The 20,608-nt window shown below is 39.9% G+C and overlaps 2 protein-coding genes across 3 annotated transcripts; one reads left to right on the forward strand and one right to left on the reverse strand.

Moving 5' to 3' along the window:
- Positions 1–1,227: 1,227 nt before the first annotated feature.
- On the forward strand, positions 1,228–3,937 carry myl7 (myosin, light chain 7, regulatory). The gene is made up of 7 exons (XM_036143993.1): positions 1,228–1,335; positions 1,471–1,572; positions 2,820–2,895; positions 3,011–3,115; positions 3,205–3,283; positions 3,379–3,427; positions 3,522–3,937. Exons 1-7 carry the CDS (start codon positions 1,333–1,335, stop codon positions 3,624–3,626), a joined length of 519 nt encoding a protein of 172 aa, XP_035999886.1. The 5' UTR covers positions 1,228–1,332; the 3' UTR covers positions 3,627–3,937.
- A 6,769-nt stretch (positions 3,938–10,706) lies between these two features.
- On the reverse strand, positions 10,707–20,233 carry agpat9l (1-acylglycerol-3-phosphate O-acyltransferase 9, like). Of its 2 annotated transcripts, none has more exons than XM_036143994.1 (14): positions 20,101–20,233; positions 19,545–19,734; positions 19,376–19,442; positions 17,787–17,935; positions 17,534–17,679; positions 13,576–13,650; positions 13,354–13,443; positions 12,947–13,040; positions 12,726–12,841; positions 12,388–12,443; positions 12,132–12,217; positions 11,802–11,930; positions 11,545–11,624; positions 10,707–11,358 (listed from the first exon to the last, which is right to left on the reverse strand). In XM_036143994.1, the coding sequence occupies exons 2-14, from the start codon at positions 19,686–19,688 to the stop codon at positions 11,250–11,252; spliced, it is 1,341 nt and encodes a 446-aa protein (XP_035999887.1). In that variant the 5' UTR covers positions 19,689–19,734; positions 20,101–20,233; the 3' UTR covers positions 10,707–11,249. The 2 variants fall into 2 exon arrangements, with proteins under 2 accessions (XP_035999887.1, XP_021173771.2); XM_021318096.2 differs by having other exon boundaries at positions 19,545–19,731; positions 20,101–20,214.
- Between the last annotated feature and the right edge of the window lie 375 nt (positions 20,234–20,608).

A 20,608-nucleotide genomic window follows, 5' to 3' on the forward strand; every position in this document is an offset into this window, starting at 1 on the left:
CCATGCAGGGTCATGGGGCGGCTGGTGTCCATCTACGGTGGTCATTGGGCCAGAGGAGGGTTACACCCCGGGCAGGTCGCCAGTCCACCACAGGGCAACATGAAGACACACAGGACAGACAACCCTGCACACACACACACACTTTGAGATCTGTAGAGACGAATTACCTAACAGCTTAACCCGGTGATAACCCATGCATGAACAGGGATAACATGCAGAAAGACCTCAAGTCAAACCCGGGGTTCGAACTCTGGACCTTCTTGCTGCAAGGCAACAGTGGAAAGAAAACCAATGAGAGACAAAGTTCTTTTCCAGGCACCAGAAACAAAGTTAGGGTTTCGGTCAGAGACGGTTTCAAAGGAAATTTAATGAGGACTAAAAACGTGTTGGACAAGCAGGTTGGAGATTTGATCTGAAGAAGGGACTTTATCGAGAGAAAGCCAGTGGCAAGCATTTGAGAACCTGCTGATGATGGTAAATATGACTCTTGGTCCTCCGAGAACTAAGCCAGTGGGAAAATTCAAAAGCAATGTTAGAATCTGGTCGTTTAAGAACGCAAACTGGTTGGCTTGCTTGACTCACATACACCTTTACATCTTCGAAAAAAAACCACCAGACGTTCTGAGAAACAACAACAATGGTACAACGTAACCAAGAGTGGCAGTATGAACCCAATGGACAATTTAACTAAAGACACAAGAACGGATGAAAATATGACTTGGAGGACCTTGGCAGATGATCTCGTTGATCTTCTGCGTTACAGGACCAACAGTACAGCTTAGAGATCAGACATTATATTCAGTCAGATTTCATATCTGTCAACTGGCCTAAACGAGGATCAGGACCACAAAAGATGAATAAACTGTGTAACATAAAATCTCCAGAAAGCAACACTTAACTAAATTACAGTCATTTAAACTTTTTTTTTGTTTTTATGATTTTTTTTTTGCCACAGTAAATCTAAATCATAGTAAATCTAATACTACAGTTAAACAGTGCCTGAAAAGCATGGAGTAGAGTACAGCGTGGCGGAGTCAGTTTGACATTAGCAATGATAGTTTGTTTGACTGCTTGTCAGAGGTGAGAGGTCTCTTTCCTCTGTCTGTCCACAGCTCTCTGCCCATATCTGTGCTCCCCAGCCCAGAGTGTATCCAGCATACTTCACCTCTTATCAAGTAGCCTCAGTGACACACACAGAGCACACATGGCCATGTAAGGGGCTCCGCAGCCCTCTGCAAGCTATAATAGGAGGGTGACCGATAAGATGGGCCGTACATAAAACCCTCTCCCACATCACACCTTGCCTGAGAGTCTACATGCATTCATTCAGACATGGTGAGTCACTCGACGTTTCATTATTTTAAATCATTTCAGCCCCTCTAAATTAAACGGAATAGCTATTCTGCATGGGGCATTGATCTACTGTTGTAAAAGCAGATTTTATGGATTTTTTTGTGTTCATTTTCTCAGGCAAGTAAAAAGGCCTCCAATAAAAGGCAGAGGGGGAATCAGAAGTCCTGCTCCAATGTATTTTCAATGTTCGAGCAGTCGCAGATACAAGAGTTCAAAGAGGTAAGGCTATGGGTGATGTTGTTGTTGTTTTAAAATCTACCAACCATACTTTTCTCTAAAATCAACTAACCCTACTTTACTGTAGATAGAGGTGTCACCTATAGAACATGTCAGGATTATTATTACTTCTTCAGTGTATGTGATTTTTATTTAGTTGTAGTTAGTTTAATCAATATAACATGTATTCTCTCAAAAACAAGCTTGTGCAAGCAACGTTCAAATATTTTATTAATTTCAAAGGGAAATTATTACATAAGACAACCTATCAGAGTTATTTTAATTGTTAGTTATTCCTCTTTATTTTCTCTTTAAACAAACCAGGATAAAATGAGTTACAGCATGTATGATAAACCATTCAACTAAATTGAATTTGAATGTTTTCAAGGAAATTCCTCCTTCGGGTGTGTTTAGTTTCATCCTCTATGACTATGGCAAATCATTTGTGTCACAAGTGCATGGATTACGGGAAACTTGGGCAATGACAATGGACATGTAATTTATGAGGATCTCAACATTTAATAAACTCACGAGAAGGGAATGTGCAATGAAACCAATCAGAAGGAAAAATCTGAACAGAGGTTTAAGCTCATTGATCCCCGTTTCCTTCGGCTTCGGCTTCCACAGCAGTAACCAGGGCATCGTGGCTTAGAGGTCATCAGAGTCAAACTCTGCCACATGTAAGGTTGGGTCCTTTATAACACAAATCCAATTTAAATGGCAAAACATTTGTTAAAAGTGACCTGTTTGACATAAGATTTACGAGTTTCAGATGATCAGTTTGATTTTTGTGCCTCATGTGATGTCAGTGACCCAAATGCAGGCAAGGTCCCCAAGGAACCTAAAATTATATGTATTCTAAATTGATCCCTAAGCATATATATATATATATATATATATATATATATATATATATATATATATATATATATATATATATATATATATATATATATATATATATATAATTATGAAGCGTAATGCACCCGGAAAAGAGCAGGGTGAAATTTTTAAGCAATGTTTGTGAACAGAAAATATCACATTTAGGACTAATTGATTTTGTGTGTACAAATGCAGCTAAAATTGTATCTATTCAGAAGGTGTTAAAACTATATGTTTTTGTGATTTTTATAACGTCTACTTTAATTTGAATAAAACATAGATTCCGTTCACACCTAAAATCATTTACTAATTTTTTTAAAAATTTTTTTTACATTTCAGTGGTTCACTATAGTTATGTTTTTCTACAGGCTTTTGGCTGCATTGACCAGGACAGAGATGGTGTCATCAAGAAGCAGGACCTGAAGGAGACCTACGCTCAGCTTGGTGTCTAACTTCATCTCTCATCTTATAGTATAATTGCATGTTGTTTGATATGTGCATAAACGATTGACTGTAATCTCCACTAACGTTACCCGCTGTTCCCATGTGCGTTCACCAGGAAAGCTTAACGTTAAGGACGAGGAGCTGGAGGAGATGCTGAGTGAAGGGAAAGGTCCCATCAACTTTACTGTGTTTCTGAGCCTTTTTGGGGAAAAGCTCAATGGTGAGGGACTTTCTATAGCCATTTTTTTATTCCATTTTAAATTTGGAACTGTCAAAGGATGCATGTGGGTTTTCTCTGTCATCTTTCAGGCACTGATCCTGAAGACACCATACTTGCTGCTTTCAAACCGTTTGACCCTAATGGGACAGGTTGTGTTAATAAAGACGAGTAAGATTCATTTTACTGTGTAGCTCTAACATTGCTCATATTTCCATAACTGGTTAAAATAGAGATGTTGACAATGACAATCTTTACCCATTTAGGTTTAAACGATTACTGATGAACCAGGCTGATAAATTCACTGCAGAAGAGGTTCATTTTTATTTATTTATACATTTTCACTTGGAGGCAGATATATTTTGACAGTACTCAGCTAAAAAAAAAATATATTTTCCTAAACTTAAAGGTGGAGCAGGCCTTCGCTCTGGCACCGATTGACCCAATCGGCAACATCGACTACAAGCAGCTCTGCTACATCATCACACATGGAGATGAGAAGGAGGAATCCTAAGAGGACTGACTATTACGCAGTCTATCAACATGGCTGCCACGTAGGAGCAACAACCACTGTTGATTGTTGGAGATAATCTGTTTTGTTGGTGAAATGTTTGATATATTCAAGCTGTTGCATAAACGGCACATCTGGTTTTAGGAAACGGTGCAGTGAAAGCTTTTAAAGAATAGATTGCTAGACTCTTTCCGTAAAAATAACAAATAACTGGTAAAATGATAACTTGGTTTGGAAACCACTGCAAATCTCTACACATAGGAGAGATTATAAACACGAGTCTTTCCTTGAAATCTTCTACAATAAATGTTTGAAAAAAAAAAAACAATTTATTCCAGTCTTTTTTTTCAATAAAGGTGACTCTTGTCTACACCAGGAAAAAAAAATCATATTTAATTCATTCAGGAGGAATGAATGCTGCTTGTCAAGACTTGATGCAATGTACTGGGTTTCCTTGGATAGGAATTTTTTTGACCAATCTATATGATTTATTGAATTTGACTTTGTAAAGTGCCTTGTGATGACATGTATCATGAATTGGCACAATATAAATAAAACTGAAGTGAATTTAATCAAATTCAGTGCTATTTTATTTATATAGCACACACTCACAACATATGTACCGGTAATCTCAAGACACTTTACAAAGTCAATTCAATCAATCAAATCATAGAGATGAATTAGCTGAAAGGTTTTCTAAGGAAATGGTAAATGGACTGAACTTATATAGCACTTTTCCAGTCATACTGACCACTCAAAGCGATTTACACTATAGCCACTTTCACCTAATCGCACTCATACTGTTCCTTTTATAAAAAAATAAAATAAAATAAAACAAAAATTTCAATGCCCTCAGGTCAGTCAGGAAAACCAGACCAAGAACCCAACACTCAAGCTAGACACAGAGTTGCATTTAAAGGGTTTATTTAAACCAGAAAACTGAATGCTGCCAGGGACCCTCTGCAGGAGCAAGCAGGTTTCTACCTATCTGTGGCAGGAGCAGGTTTTACTCATAGGGTGACCAGCCATCCCTGAATTACAGGGACAATCCCTGTTTTGGACGACAAATCCTCGGAAATGTCCCCAATTTTAGCTTTTTATCATGGATCGTGCAGCAAGAGCTGTCACCCGATCCTGCCGCTGTCAAGACACAGTAGAAGAGCCTTGTGCGCCTCACGCCCCACAAGGCAAGGCAAAGTGGGGAAAGCCAGAATGAAGAATCAAGGTAATGTGAAGATCAGGCATGGATAAACCTGCATGGAGATCTGCTAGCAACAGATTTCAATGGCCTATCAATCAGTGGTTGTGAAGTGCCTAAATAGTGCCTGATCCAGGTACAAAGCCTGAGGTTGAATACAGCGGAGCAGGTGGGTGAGGTAGAACGCTGAAGACAGATGGTCACATATCACGACAAGGTCACCATAAAGCACATTCATTTCCAGTATTCCCAGTTTTTTCTCACCATCTTTACTAGATTTTCCATTTTTAATAGCAAGGAATCTCAAGTTCCCTGTGAGGGTTGAAAAGAGAGTGATCCAAACTTCTTTCATCATGCTAAGTATGATATCCACTTTTTTTGTCCCTTTCTCCTGTTACCAAGGTTACGCACTATGACAGAAGTTCAAAAGGTGCAAAAAATTCCAGGTGAAAACACTGAAGAAGCTCAGAATCCATACTAACAGTCAAGTCTTTTAAATATGAGCGTTTCCAGAAAAAAAAAAGGAAAGCAGAAAGGATTCAGATGATGCAAATATATAATACATCATTTTCCATTGGGTCTCGTCATTCAGGAGTATTGAAAAATAAATAAATAAATAAATGTTTATTTTACTGGCTGACATACAATTATCTTTTGAATTTCGGTAAAGTAGCAAGTATTCGAAGGTCGTTGGAGTTGGAGGCCCCTGTTTCTTTGTTTTGCTTTGTTTTTTTTGTCTCTCCTTTTGGGGGCTCTGTTGCCATGGATTTAACAACAAACAGCTCCAGAAACTCCTCAGCCACATTTCCACTGGCCAGCAGGCCTGTTCGGGAGCATTTGCAAGCTGGTCTTTTCACGTTAGCAACACACGGTACGCTTTTCTTTTACAACGTCATCTCTTTTTTTCTTTCCCCTCCCGTATTTCGCTTCTTACTTCTGTGGTTCTGCTGACAGAAATGCCAATTGCATCTGGAGCCACAGGCAGGGTGGATTTTGGAGTGGATTCGAGCAAACGATGGGCACCGGATGGAGCGAGGGCTCGGCCAGTCATCCGTCAGCATGATTCCTATCTGCTAAGGTGAGAATGATTTCATTAGCCGGAGAGAAGGAGTGAATATTGAGTTTATAAATTTAAAAAAAAGGAACCCCAGCTGCAGCATTTTCAGTGCTTCGTTGATTGTGAATATGCAGTTCCTTGAGCAAATATTTTAATTATCTTTGTGTGTTGCTTTATTTGTCTGAGATCAGCTAGCTAATTTTGGAATCATAAAAGATATAATCATATAAGATTTCAAATTTAAGTTAGGAGAACCCTCCAAAAGCTTCAAATGTTGTTTTTGCTTTCAGATTAAAGGAGTTCATTTTAAACGTTGACACTTTGATTAACCCAGCAGCTGCTTGTTTGCAATGCGAGCTGTGCCGAGGGAAACGCTAGACTGGCTTATCAATACGTCTGTAGGACATTTTGTTTCCAAAAACACGAGTAGAAAGAATCCTCTGTACATAATGTCAACTCCACATTATAGAAATAGGGTAAAAAATATTTCTAATGGAACAGCTGACATAAATCTCACACCTGAAGTCAGAAACGACCCAAGAAAACAAAGAAATTGATGCAATAATAGTCCACAAGTCAAGGTTTGGGTAAAATAAAAATGGACACAGGGGATAAGTACTAAACACGTTTAGAGAACTGTACAGTAGCTTTGCAAAAGTATTCACCCCCATTAGCATTTTTCATGTTGTATTGCCTCACAACCTAGGATGGACATTTATTGTTTGTGAGTTTCCACCACTTCATTTACAGAACATGCCCACAACTGTGAAGAAGTATTTCTTTCTTATTATGAAGCAAACAACAAATAGGACAAAAAAACTTCAGCGTCTATAACTGTTCAACCCCTGTAAAGTTAGTGCTTTGTAGAACCAGCTTTTGCAGCAAAAGACTTGCAGGTGACTTTGGATAAGCGTCTATGAGCTCTCTACATCTTCCAACTTGGATTTCTGAACCTTTCCTCAGTGCAAACCTGCTCCAGCTCCTTCATGTAGGACGGTTTTCTCTTATGGACGGCAATCTTCAAGTCTAACCACAGATTCTCAATTGGACCTAGGTCTGGACTTTGACAAGGCAATTTAAATGTGTCCCCTTGACTCTCCATGCAGTGCGCGCCAACTGCAGGTTGCTGAAGTGCGAGCCACTAGAATTGACAAAGACTTCTGGATAGGTATTGAAACGGTTTTCAGAAGGAACTGAGCGAAAGTCCGGTTGGCTCCGATTTAAGTGTGTTTGCTGTTGAGATGACCCGGATAACAGATAATTTGCACAGGTATACTTAAGTGTTGCTTTAATCGTTCTGGTCTTTGTCCTGCTGGAAAGTGAACCTCCGTAACAGTCTCAAACCACAGGCAGAATGACAGGTTTTGCTCAAGAATATATCTGTATTTTGCATCATCCACCTTCCCCTTAACTCGGACTAGATTCTGCTGAAAAACATCCCACAGCATGATACTGCCACCACCATGTTTCTTGTTCCACCATGTTCCAAGATGGTGTTCCTGGGGCGATGCGATGTGTTGGGTTTGTTCCAGATAGCCCTGTTTTTTTTCTTTGGTGGCTGAAAAGTAAAATTTTAGTCCAATTTGACCAAAGCTCCTTCCTCCATATTTGGCAAGTTGTCCTTGTGCCTTTGGGCAAACTCACATGCGTTCTTTTCTAAGCATCAATAATTACTTTTTTCTGTCCAGTCTTCTATGAAGCCCAACCCTATGGAGTGTGCACCTTTTTGTGGTCCCATGGACAGATCCTCCAGTCTCCTTTGGTCTCTACGCTGCCTCTATGAATAATGCCCTCCTTGCTCAGTCTGTGGGTTCTGGTGGGCGGCCGTCTCTTGGAAGGTTTATTGTGGTACCATGTGCTTTCCATTTGAAGTGAATATGTTTGCAAGGCACTGTATTAAACACTTTGTGGAAAGGCCTTTCTTGTTAATGTTAGCTTGAAGACGTCTCCTGTATGAAAAGACATTGCATTCCCCAAGCTTGGTTTTGACCCTTTCTTCCACACAAACCGTCTTCAAATCTTAATCCTTTCATTGCACTCTGATCTTCTTCTCCCTCCACCAATTTTCAATTGGATGCAAGTCAGGTGATTTACTGAGCCCTTCTGGCAGTTTTACTTTCTTTCTATGACGCCAGTTAAGAGTTTACATGGATTTGTGTTTGGGACTACTTTGTTGCTTGAAAATCCACACTCAGTTCATCTTCAGATCAAAACTCTCCCCTTACATTTCTTCATTCATCCTTCCTTCAGTTATATTAAGTCTGCCAGTACCTGATGTGTTGAACCAGTCTGCTTCCAAACATGGTGAGTTTCATTTTGGCCTCGTCTGACCGGTCTGTAATTTTTCCCAGGATTTCACTGGCCTGTCCAAACCTTCTGCGGCAAACTTTAAACCTGCCTCAGCATGCTTTTTCTTCTGTAGTGGTGTCGTGTGCAGTGAGGGTTCATCACTTGTTGTGTCTAATGCGGGGCGAAAAAAATCCCAGCTATTCCAGGGTCTTTCTGAACTTCTCTGCGAGTGTTCCTTGACTCTTGGACAGCTCTTTAGATTATTCTTTTGACTCCTATGTCAGACATCTTACGAGGGTACATGCCCGACGTTAGTCTTTGCTGAAATTATGTTCTTTCTTTCCACTTGTAGACTTTGGCTACAACTGTGCTCACTGAAACATTCAGAAGTGTAAAAATACAGCTGTAATATGATGGCATATTAATGCCACCATATTACAAATTTTACAATAATATTTTTTGTGTGTGAAGGTCTCGTTGCTATTATTGCACCTGTTTGTGCCATACTTTGGTGACTATAAGCTTTTTAGGCCATCAGTTAATGTTAAACCAGTTGAACTTGAAATGATCATCTCAGCAGAAATCCTTTCTAAATTCTGACTGATTGAAGCTCGTTTCTTGGCCTTTTACACATCCTTTTCTTTGCATGTTCAGTACTTACTCCCTGTGTCAGCCCAGCGCTTGACCAATAACTTAATTTGTTGACCAATTAGCTTGGATTAAATGGACTGTTGCCAACATCTGGTGAGAACTTTATGTCAATGGCTCCATTAGAAATCATTGATGTGTTTATCAGTGGGTAAAACTATAAACAATTGTTTTAACCACTGGGTGTGTGTAGCTATTGACACGCAGTCATAATAAATAAATTTAAATATGGATTCCACTGACAATGAGATTAATTTGTCAGATTAAAAATACCTATTGAAAACAACTTTTAAACAAGTGTTATGCATACGTGTTTTTCATTAAGATCAGTTCTGCAATAAAATGTTATTTTTGTATCGGTTTGATGTTAAATTCTGATCGTAAATGTTGTGTTTTGATTTTATTGAAATTGTTATTCACAGAAATAAGGGCTTTAAAACATCAGTCTGTGAGTAGTAAATCTATATAATGTTAATTGGGTTAGTGTAACAAATGAACCTTTTGATAATATTGTAATTTATCGACTATGACTGCAATATATATATATATATATATATATATATATATATATATATATATATATATATATATATATATATATAAATACAATCTCTTTATAACAGGTATCAGGAGCTTAAAGAGTTACAGAAAAAGAACAATGTCTTAAAGGCAAGTAATATCCTGATTTTGATTCTTGAGTTACTCTTATGGAAACAAGTGAATTAAATCCTTTCTGATTTAACACAGAGTATGCCGGAGGGGAGAGATCCAACTGATGTCAAGACCAATGGTGAGGACACTTTCTCGTAAATCAGGTTTTCCGAGCTCTGCCGAAAAGTTTCCATTAACTCATCAACTTGATCTGCACATCAATGCAATATGGAGCTTTTATGATTCAAATTTCAAGTACTGCAGATTTATTTCTTTTAAAAACCAAGATTTTACTGTATAAATTAAATGTTTAGTCTGGATTTCATGTGAACTACATGGAATAAAAATATGTCTCCATGCAGCCACATGTATCCGTCAACAAGCTTCTGGTATATTTCTGGCTGAATATTTGGACTCTTCTTGGCAGAATTGGTAGTCCATTTAAATAAGTTGTCTTCCTAGATTCTAGAACTCAGCTTAAGCACGTTGTTTTCTAGAAGAATGTTTTATTGTTTCACAAAAAAGTTTAAGCTGTTGGGTAAGAAGAAGGTTTGAAGCGGTGGAGGCGGGGCTTTCAAATCTGGTAATGTACCAGATTAATGAGCGCGGTGGTGGTAGCCTCATGCTGTGGGACTGTTCTGCTGCCAGTGGGTGGGGTGCATTTTACAAAGTGGGTGTAAAAATGATAATTATGAAACTTGGACACAGTTAGACTGACAAAACTCTATTTAAGATAAAACAGGTTACCATTAAGCTTCTGAAACGACCACCCCAAATCCCTAATGCTGGGCAGAAATCTATTTAAATCAACTGTACCATTTCTGATAGGAAGGATAGTCAGATATCCAGCCAGAATTATGCTAAATCTTGTTGACTGTTGAAGAAAACGTTGGGTTTTAGGGCTAAGGGTGTGTGCAGAACGTTCAAAGTTCCTTTACGCTTTAAATCACCCATCATGACTGCATGTAAACCTCTGATCAGAAATATTTGGCGGCCTTAACGAGTCTTTTTCCTCGAATATGCGTTTCAGGTGTTAAAGATGAAATGACCCAGAAAACCAACAGCGAGGACAACACTTCAGGGAAAGCATCAGGAGGAAAGGCGTCCAAAACATCTAAGCTGTGTGTTATACTGTGAAACTGTAACTTAATGCTCACTAAACTGGACAGCTGAACATGACATCAATAATTACTCAGGTTAAAAAAAAAAACGTCTTTCAGGCAACAAATACTCAGCAACGTTTCAGGGTTTCTGTGGCACTTTACTGCAAAACAGAACAGGTTCTGTGGATTATCAGTAATTTCGCAGTTCAACTGCATAATAAATAGACACAGGAGGTGCTTTTTTTTATTTAATCACACTATATGACTTTTTTTCACTCATGATTAATGATATGAACTAATAAGCAGGAAAGATTTGGGCCCCTACATAATTATGCAGCTAATACATAATCTGTAATTGTTTTTTTACAGAAAAGAATCATTTCATGAGTGAATTTTCTGTCATCACACGTTTCAGTGTGAAGTTTCTCAACAATATTATTCAATTGCAACAACCGATAAGCCGCTGTAAGAACAAAGTATTTCCTTTTTTCCTCTGCTCTATTGCACTTTTGTTACTCGCTTGGTTTCCACACAGCTGCTCTTTTTAAAGTCCATCAGGGCGACTCCTCCCGTGTCCTGATAATGTGAAAACCAGCAGTTTTTTTTGTTGTTGTCCGCTTCCATCATTTGTTCTTGGCAAAACAAGTTGGAGGCCTTGTCCCTCGTGCTGAAAGCGGATCTCAGTCACTATTGCTGCTGCTGTCGTCTCCCACCACCATGCTGCTGTACTTCTTCTGCTGCTGCTCCTTAAATGAATCCTTCACCTTCGCTCTCTTCAGACCTCCGTCCCTGCGGAGGCATGGATCAACCCGACACATTAACTTTACTCTTTTAATCCTGGTTTCCTGTCTGTTACCCCCAACATCCGTGACGCAAACAAATATTTTACAGGAGAGCTTTGAATTACGACTTTTACGTTGAAGTTTAATCTATTAGGAAAAGGTTGATTTAGAAAGAAAGGAGGTAAAAGCTCACCACTGCAGGTCTACCAGCCCTCCTTGGTGAGCTATGGCGGACTTCACTCTGTTGGCAAATTGGACGGCATCCTCTCCCTCCTAACAGTCAAGAATTTTTTTTTTGATATCTTTATTTTAGTCGCAAAACAAGTCTGTTAAGAATGTAAAATTCAGTAATGAGTAAACTCTGTTCTACAGTATTTTTTCTGAGATGGAAAATGGACCCTCTGAGCTATAGAGGCGAGCTCTTGTGGGTTCTAAGCGTGTGAAACCAACCTCTTGGTGCATGGCAGGCAGGTACCAGACGTTACAGACGAGAGCCCAGCTCGTCATCATTCGCAGCAGGTAGCTCACCATGCTGTACTTGGAACTGTTCCAGAAAGCATCTCCAAACTTCGGGTCATACTAGCAACGGATAGACAAGCAGTTAAAGCCCACGCGAAGTCAATACAAGGCACTCCTCATGGGCATTCATGTCATATTAGTGACACTATAGGTTCAACATGATGAATAAAGCCAAAACTGATATAGCATTTATACCCAGCATGACTGTATTTGGCGTTTCTGATATGATGATTGTATAAAAATGCATAAATAAAGTACTACCTTGATGGCTACGGGATATATTGTCGCTCCGATTTCAAAACTTCCCTTCTTAAACATCATGACAGATGTGTTATTAATACAGGTTCCTACAGGGACCAGACATGCAGCGTGAGCTATTTCCAAATGAACTTACAATAACTGTTCGATTTGCACATCTCTACAGTTAGCTATCAAACACGAGCTAAAATGGCAGACCTGAAAGACTCACTTCTGTGAAGGTATATTTATATATAAAACACTGAATAAAGCAACTTACCCTCTGGAAATATTAATATGGGAAGTTTTGTCTTGTCATTCACGTGGTCCTTTAACCTGTATCCGAAACAAAAGGTGATAAAAAAAACTCACAGAACTAAATAAATACACACATTCCCCAAAGGTAGCTGCCTTAAATGGTAGGAAACATGATCCTTGGCTCCTAACTGGATGAGTGACTTTTCAAAATTGGTCATGTCTGGACAGCTTGACACAAAAGCTCCAGATATGTTTCCTGCCAGAAAAATGCCAGTGTCTTTTGGAATAAAGACAACACCAGAAAGACGAGCAAAGACAGCGTCCAACAAGAAATGGTGCAGTAAGCAAGTGAGAGCAAACCTTTTGGTCACTAGATGGCGATCTTTCATCTCTGACCTCTCAAACCAGACGTGAGGGCAAGACCTCACCATGGCTCTCTGAACGATGCCCATCAGGCCTCCGTGGATCTGACCCACCTGAGAAACACGAGCTGGACACTCAAAAAAAATGCACACTTCCAAAATATTAATACACTTCATGTAATAAATACGGAAACATGTTGGATTCCCCATCGCGCACACCATAGCATAGCAGCCGTCGTTGCAGAGTATTACGATGTCTATGGGGCTGGTGTGGTTGGCCACGCAGATTCCTCCTTTTTTGGGTTTGTTTTCCCTGCATTTTCAAAAAAAAAAAAGGCAGGTCAACGTTACAAGAAAAATTCCATGTATTACTGATGATGCCAATACAGCAGGAGCACCCAGCTCCAGTCCAGGAGAGCTACCATCCTGCAACGTTTAGCTGCATCGCTTTTCCAACTCACTTGAACCAAATCGAACGGCTCTTTGCCAGGCCTCCGCAGGGCCTGAATGAGCGAATTCGGAAATTTGATCCAGGCGTGTCGGAGCATGGAGGCATCAAAAAGTTGTAGGATCACAGCTCTCGGGGGACGGGCATCCCTGCGATAAAGTATTTAATGAAAAGCTACCTATTATGGTAGTGAATAGTTGCGGAGAGTCCTCGAGCGCAGATCCTGTAGCACATAACATGGACCCATTCACTGAGCCAGAACTTCACCCTAAAATAAATAAATAATTATATATAAAAAAAAAAAAAATCAACATTGGGAGGGAAACTGGAACATGGGTATGAAAGCGAGAGGTCTGCGTTGTGTGGAACAATCTTTGAACCTTTCAGATTTTGCCATCACCTGCAGTTTGGAAGAAACCCAACGGCAGACGTTCCGATCACCAGCCAGGTGAGACCGATGCAGGCCAGCGTGATCCTGAATAAAGAGAAACGCGGCCAATGTCAGAATGGACAAAATTAGAAAGGAAAAATGCCACAGAGGTCCTCGTCTTAAAGAGATGTTGTTCTTTTTGTACCAGGAGATTATTTAAAAAAAAAACAGCCTAGTTGATGTAAAATTCTGATAAGGAGAAACATTCATTGCTGGTTACAATATTTTTTTTTTTTTTTTTTTCCCCCAAGCTGCAGTTAGGATGGTAAATAATTCTTCAACACATCTACCCATCCATCCATTTTCTAACATGTCTATCCCTTTGTGGGGTCGCGAGGGGTGCTGGTGCCTATCTCCAGCCGTCAACTCTTCAATACATTTTAAAAATAAAAACTGGCCGCACAAGTTAGAAGTTATTTAGCTTAAGCTTCTGCAAAGGTTTTTCCATTGTTGCCTGTGAAACGGGCTTAAACTCTGGACCTGTGCCAGTAAGCGAGTTCATTTATATCACCCACGACCACTCTGCCAAGAGTAACGGTTAGATTTCCAGCAACTATTGTGCCACAAGCATGTTGGTGGCTATAAAAACACACGTGATCAAAGTGCAACTTGCTGACTGTCATTTATCCAAATATTAGCAAACAATTTTTTGAGCTTGTACTCATAGTCTTGACCCTCTTGCTAATGAGCAAAAATCCATGAGAAATTAAACTCCCGTTTCCTCTTCCACTTGTTTTTACTGTCCATTGAAGTTCTTTGTTGTAACATTCTTTTATCCAAATAAATGATTTAAAGCCTATACTTCGTACGCCATTCATAAGAAATGGGTGACCACTTCTAACCACATCCTATAATCCAACTGTCATCAACTATTGAGGAACCTACTTCAGCAAGAGTTTCTTAATATCATTCATCTTGTGAAGGACTTATGACTGTCCCTTAGTCAAAATACTCCTTAATTTTAAACACGTTTGATGCATAACTCCTAAAAACAGCCCCAAGCGCAGGTTTTCAGTCATTTTACAGTCTGAACTTTGAGTCATTGTATCCTTTTATAGATTTATTTGCTGTGCTTAAGATAACCTTCCTCTTGAAAGATCCGATGTCGGTCAAGTAAATGCTGTTGGACAAAGGACCAGACATTTGACACAGAATCGCTTTAGTACACTGAGGATTTCATTTTTTGTGACAGACAGCAACAGTTTCATCTCTAAGATCACTGCCGCTTGCCTTCCAGCTTGACATTGTGTGCACACAACTGTGTGTTTTGGACCGGGAAACTGCTGGTCAGCTTTTGTAAAATGATCTTAAAAGCAGAAGTCAGGCTGCTCTTCTGCTTCTGCTCTCACAATTCACGAGAAAAAAAACAAAAAAACAGTAAACTTGAGAATAGTTTTTCCATTCACTGGTAAATGTTTGGATTTTTTTGGTGGGGGCGGGGGTTATAATCTTCATATGAGGTTGTGTTTAACTAGTTGTAAGAGCTGATTAGGACCATTCAATTTAAAGTTATTTATAGCCTTAGAAAGTTTGAAAAATGTACTTTTTAATTAAGATTTTCATGTAAAAAAAATTTTCATGACACGAAGTTTGAAATGATGACCCTTCTTAGGCTACGTTAACACTGCAGGGAAATGTGACCTAAATCCGATCTTTTTGCCAGTATGCGACCCATATCTGTCTTTTTCTCGGCAGTGTGAACGGGCCAATTCACCTGCCAATTTCAACCCCCAAAAGAATCTGATGTCTGCTACTTCCTGGGTGCGATTTGTGGGGGGGATGGGGAGGATTTACCCCCCCTCTGTTTGTGATGTCCCCCCCTCTGGTCATTCATGTTTTATCCCTGGGGGGGATGCATTCCTCCCCCCTCTGATCTAAATAAGTAACATTATGGATTTTTCTAAATTTATATTAATACATGTCTTGCATCCTTCACATTTGTTAATTTAATTTTTTGTTGTCTGTTTTTAAAGAGTATTAATACGTTTTCTGCTCAAAGTGGTTAAAATAAACTAATACCCACTCCCGAGTCCCGACAGTAGATGGCGCAAGTTTAAAAACAATAGTCTAACCTACTGGATCTAGCTAGCTACCTGAAAGAGCACCTGCTAGCTAACCATTATTAATAACATTTTTATTCATTAATAAAACTTTTGAAATGACCCTCCCCCCTCTGTTTTTTTTTTGCAAATCGCACACTGGCTACTTCCTTATGTGGTACAAATTCCAGATTTTTTTTTCAAAGCGTCCACTGTCTGAACGGTCATGTCGCATTTCACGCCGCAGTTAGCGCTCCATAAAAGGCCATTATTACCAGCTGCGCTGCTTTCTTACCTTACTTCGTCTTGCTAAGATGTGTTCTTAATATTGTCGGCTCTCATTGCCCAAAAGCTTTCTAATAATAACAACAAGGAGAGATGCCGGCCGGTAATATCCATGTTTTTCTTTCTTTTCAAGTTATTTTTTTTAACAAACCATTATTGACCCATTCTAGAAACAATTACTTTCACCAATCAGCAAACAGTGCGCTGCTGTGTGACGTCTCCTTCTGTTATCTGTGCATGTGGGTCTCCTTGCGGCCTTGAACCGTTCAGACAGCAGTCTGATGGCGGCCGCATTTATTAGTAGTATGAACGTCCAGACCCCAAAAGAAAAAAAAAATCTGACTTCAGCAAAAAAAAAATCGGAATTGAGCCTCAAGATCTGCATTGTGAATGCGGCCTAAGAAGACAACAAGCTTCAGTGTTTCAGTGCTGATGGAGGCAGTTTGCATTGACCTTACGTTGCTAGGAGGAGGGATCAGATATTACGTATAAAAATGCAACTAACTGCAAAGTTAATGAAAGGAGTCTCAGTCACAAAAACCTCACTCGAACTGTGTTCAAGCCCTTCTCACTGGCATCATTCGACTGACGTTATCATTATGAAAAAGCGATAAGAAGGACCGAACAGCTGATATCAGAGCCTGTATCAGTCATTCAGACTCAATCAAAAGAGTGGAGTGGTTGCTATAAAAGGGAGCGGTACCTGAAATCATTCTTTTGTCGACCTGTAAAGAAATGTGTATCCTTATCATCTGTAGCATCAGAAGGGTTTTACAGACAAGGGTGTTGCTGCTCGTAAGATCCTTAAAATCAGCAACTATTAAGAGTTTCAAGAAGAGAAGCTGTGTGGCTGTGAAGAAAGTTCCAGGGAGCCCTAAAAAGTCCTGCAGGTGCGGGATCGTCTCCTAAAAAGGATTCAGGCAGGGGATCGGTTTGTTAGCAGAGAACTTGCTGAGGTATGGATACAGACAGGTGGAGTCCTTTCTATGCACACAGTGAGGCCTTAGGACACTGGTCTGGTGCAGGAAAGGCAAAAGGAAAACATGAAGAGCAGACTGACATTCTATAGGTAGTACCAGAACTGGACTGGGGTAAAGCTATTTGCTCTGATGAAGCCCTCTTCAGACCATCCAGATAAGCTATTTTTGCCTAAAAATATTGCTATGATTAAAGAATGGTATTGAAGCATCTTCCCAGACCTGCCTTGCACAATGCAATGTTGTTGGTTTTTTTTTTCAGCACGAGGAAGCACCGTAGAGATCAAACATTGAAGGTTTGGGGCCACGGCCAGAAAGCTCATCCTACGGAGAGCCTATTGATAGTTTGGATGAACTGATGTATTTCTCAACAAAAGCCATTGAAACTAATGAAATGCTCAGTATCGAACCTCTACATCCCAGTCAAACATCTCAAGCTGCAACATTTGTGAGAAAGTTTCTGTTGGTCTCAGTACGTCTGGCTATGACCGTCTTCCCCAACGCGTTCTGAGATGTAAACAAAGGTTTACATCTCACAACCTTTGACTTTCTCATCTCCTTTCTTTCCCTGCAATAGCCAGAAAGTTTGATTTTTCTGTCAGCAGGCCATACAAAGTACTTGTTTACCTAAGCGGTGCAAGGATGCAGTATCGAACAAAGATACCAAGGCCATAGACCAGTGTCAGCTTCAGACTGATGTACTGGAAGTCATTGTGGGTGCGAGTCAGCAGGTTCCAGGATACCAGCTCCTCGGAGGTGAACCGTTGGGTTACCTTCATTTAAAAATGAAAAAAATGACTAATTTAAATAAAATAAAAACCTGCATGGACAAAAAGGTATTTTTTGAGAGTGAAACCCTGTATATAAAGGTCAACGGTACCTCGTCGTCTACAATGCTCTCAATTCCTCTCCGAGTGAAATAGAAACAGTCGCTAAGAGTGAAGTCGCCTCCCACTGGCGGTTTGGGTCTACTGCGCCTGAGCTCTTCCAGCTCCTTCTCCATAGAGCCGTCCTCCCTTTGAATGAGTCCTGATTCCGAAACAAACACAGATAAAGGATAGAGTCAAAGTCAAAGTCAATCAACTGATAGGGATCTGGACGAATGCCTCTCCATATCTCCTCAGATTATCGTGACTGGAAAAGAAAACCAAATGCTTTCAGGAAAATAGAAAAAGAAAAAAAGCTAATTTAAAATACTCTTAAAAACAATTGATTAAAAATGTAACCTTCATTGAAAAGGTATAAACCAGGCTGTTAAATATTTAAACAGAGTAAAATCTACTATTCTAATAACAGGCTTCTTCCCTCTGATGCTTGTGGTGACATTACGTAAGACAACTGGTCAGACTTATTCATGCCACATCTATTAGTATTTTTTTTGTTGTTTTGTTTGCATGTTGTTACTGAAATTCACCAGTCAATGGCGTTTAGCTTCATTCTACACCACTTCACCTAAGTTTTTGAGCCCTTCGTGTGAACACTCTGTGGGCTTAAGGAAAATTCAGCAGGTTTCTTGAACCTTTTTTGTGACACCCTCAAGTTGAAATAAAAAAATGTCAGCTTTTATTGTCAACGGCAGTAAAAAAATACACCACTTGATAGTAACTTTAAAACAAATTAATTCATTAAACTAACGAATTTATTCAAGCTAAGCACCAAAAAAACTGCCAATTTGCATAACTTTGACATGCAAGTAGGAAACAGTTTACAAAGGAGGCCCTAATAATAATTTCTGCTGGGAAATAGCTTAAATTAGAACTTTCGTATTACCGGTTCATGTAAAATCAACTGCGTCGTACAAAGCAGTCTTTCTTTCGGTGACTGAAGCTCATACGGCAGTAAAAAATTGTAAAAGATATCCGTCTTTCTACCTGAAAGATCGTGTTACATTCACACTGACAACACAGCCTCACAGTCCAAAACCTGAACTACCAAAGTCTGTGTTTGATACTTGATCCAAACTATTTGAATATGTCTCTGTTAAAGTAATTTTAATTCAGCACTGCCTATTGAGATTTCACAACGTAGAGTCCCACATTGGATTGCGCAGACGTCAAAAAAGCAGTATTGCTGACAGATGTATTGTTTTTAATGAGCTACTGTAGGGAACATAACCCCATGCAGCATGGCGTCAGATAAGGAGTTGAGTAACTGTGTCTTTTGAGATAATGTAGGCAGAGTTCCCAGAGCAACTTCACCTTGCTGCATGTCGTGGGTGTCCGTACGTTATCCGAGTCATGGTGTCTGGATCATTCATACATTCCAAAACACAATACTGTAAATTGACAATTTAAATATCTTACAAGATGTTTGCTGGGATGTAGAAGAATACTGAGAACTTTTGCTAGAGAGCGAGCCACCATATTATTGCAACATGCCTGTCCAGACTTGCAATACAAAAATCCTGTGTTGCAGCAAAGACGAGGGTGTCCCTAAGTCTGCCATCATCTTTTAAAGCCGAGCACTCACCGTTTGATGCGGCAGCTCTAACCTTTACTTCTTCTGCGTTTGCCTTCTGTATGTTCAGAGTGGCCCACTGTGGAGGCGGTCACACAGAAGACATTCACGGCCAAGTTAGAGGAGTGTGAAAATCGGATTATCTGGATGATTTTAAGCACACGCCACCATGTGATCGTACCTCTAGCGTCTTCACCAGGATGGTCATGTAGGTCTCAGAGATGCCAAGAGAAAATCCAAACATGGCTGGGATCATGATGAGGCTTAAAATGAGGTAGAGCCAAATCCTGATGGCCCAAAGGACCCCTGCCCAGAAATCCTCCATCCTTCACGTTATTCCCTGAGGTTCACGGGCCTCAGTGTGTTTACTACTGGGGAAACAAAAAAAAAAAAAAAAAAAGAACTTAATGTGCAAAAAAAAAATAAAAAATAGACTGGTCAACATCTACTTGATAAAAAGCAGGAAATGGCTATTAAAAACAAGCTCGACAAGTACAGGCAAATGCAGGTGATTTTATTACGTTTAAAGTATCAAAAGGTCACTTTACAATCACTGACACGGACCCACTCAAACCACCACAGATCAATATCACATGTAACCTTTGCGCTTACAGAAATAAATCAACAAGTGACCAGAGGGCGATTTTAAAGTTAGACTGGAATATTAAAGATTTCGTTCACTGCGTTCTGAAATCCCCAGCGGTATAAAGTTCTCGGATTACAGCAGCTCTACTTACGTTTCAAACTTCACTCCATGTCCTGTCGCTCTGAGGACTGACGGAGCAGCACGCTCACAGCAAACACGCCCATTTACTACTTGAACAAAGGTCGCGGATTCTGGGGCAAACAGCGCCCTCGTGTGTTCAGCTCCGTAAATGCAGACACGTGGCCCAAGACCGGATCATCTTCAAGTTCCAGTGCACCTCACAAGTGTTCAAACTATAAAACCAATCTAAAACCGGACACTAGAAAATACAGGTGTAATTAAGTAAATTAAAATTTTAACCAAAAGTTTTTTCATCCATTCATTGTCACTTAAAAGATTTTTGGAGGTTGGGTGGGACGTGGTGACTGCCTGTCTCTAGCAGTCATTAGGGGAGAAGCAGGGTACACCCTAGGGCAGGGGTGTCCAAAGTGTGGCTCGGGGGCCAATTGTGGCCCTCTGAATACTTTTGGGTGGCCCTCAATTACATCTTAAGAATGATCTATATTTGGTTTTGCCAGCTCAGATGGTTGAGGCGAGAC

The sequence above is a fragment of the Fundulus heteroclitus genome, chromosome 12 (assembly GCF_011125445.2).
Source record: "Fundulus heteroclitus isolate FHET01 chromosome 12, MU-UCD_Fhet_4.1, whole genome shotgun sequence".
Lineage (NCBI taxonomy): Eukaryota > Metazoa > Chordata > Actinopteri > Cyprinodontiformes > Fundulidae > Fundulus > Fundulus heteroclitus.

What these genes read in the sequence shown, in the direction of transcription:
- myl7 (XM_036143993.1), top strand. An exon ending in TTTTGGGGAAAAGCTCAATG is followed by an intron (nt 3,116 to 3,204) that starts GTGAGGGACTTT and finishes GTCATCTTTCAG; the next exon opens with GCACTGATCCTGAAGACACC. An exon ending in ATAAATTCACTGCAGAAGAG is followed by an intron (nt 3,428 to 3,521) that starts GTTCATTTTTAT and finishes CTAAACTTAAAG; the next exon opens with GTGGAGCAGGCCTTCGCTCT.
- agpat9l (XM_036143994.1), bottom strand. Translation starts at nt 19,688, where the DNA reads ATGGAGGATTTCTGGGCAGGGGTCCTTTGGGCCATCAGGATTTGGCTC. An exon ending in TAGAGCTGCCGCATCAAACG is followed by an intron (nt 17,936 to 19,375) that starts GTGAGTGCTCGG and finishes TTTCGGAATCAG; the next exon opens with GACTCATTCAAAGGGAGGAC. An exon ending in ACGACGGCTGCTATGCTATG is followed by an intron (nt 12,842 to 12,946) that starts GTGTGCGCGATG and finishes CGTGTTTCTCAG; the next exon opens with GTGGGTCAGATCCACGGAGG.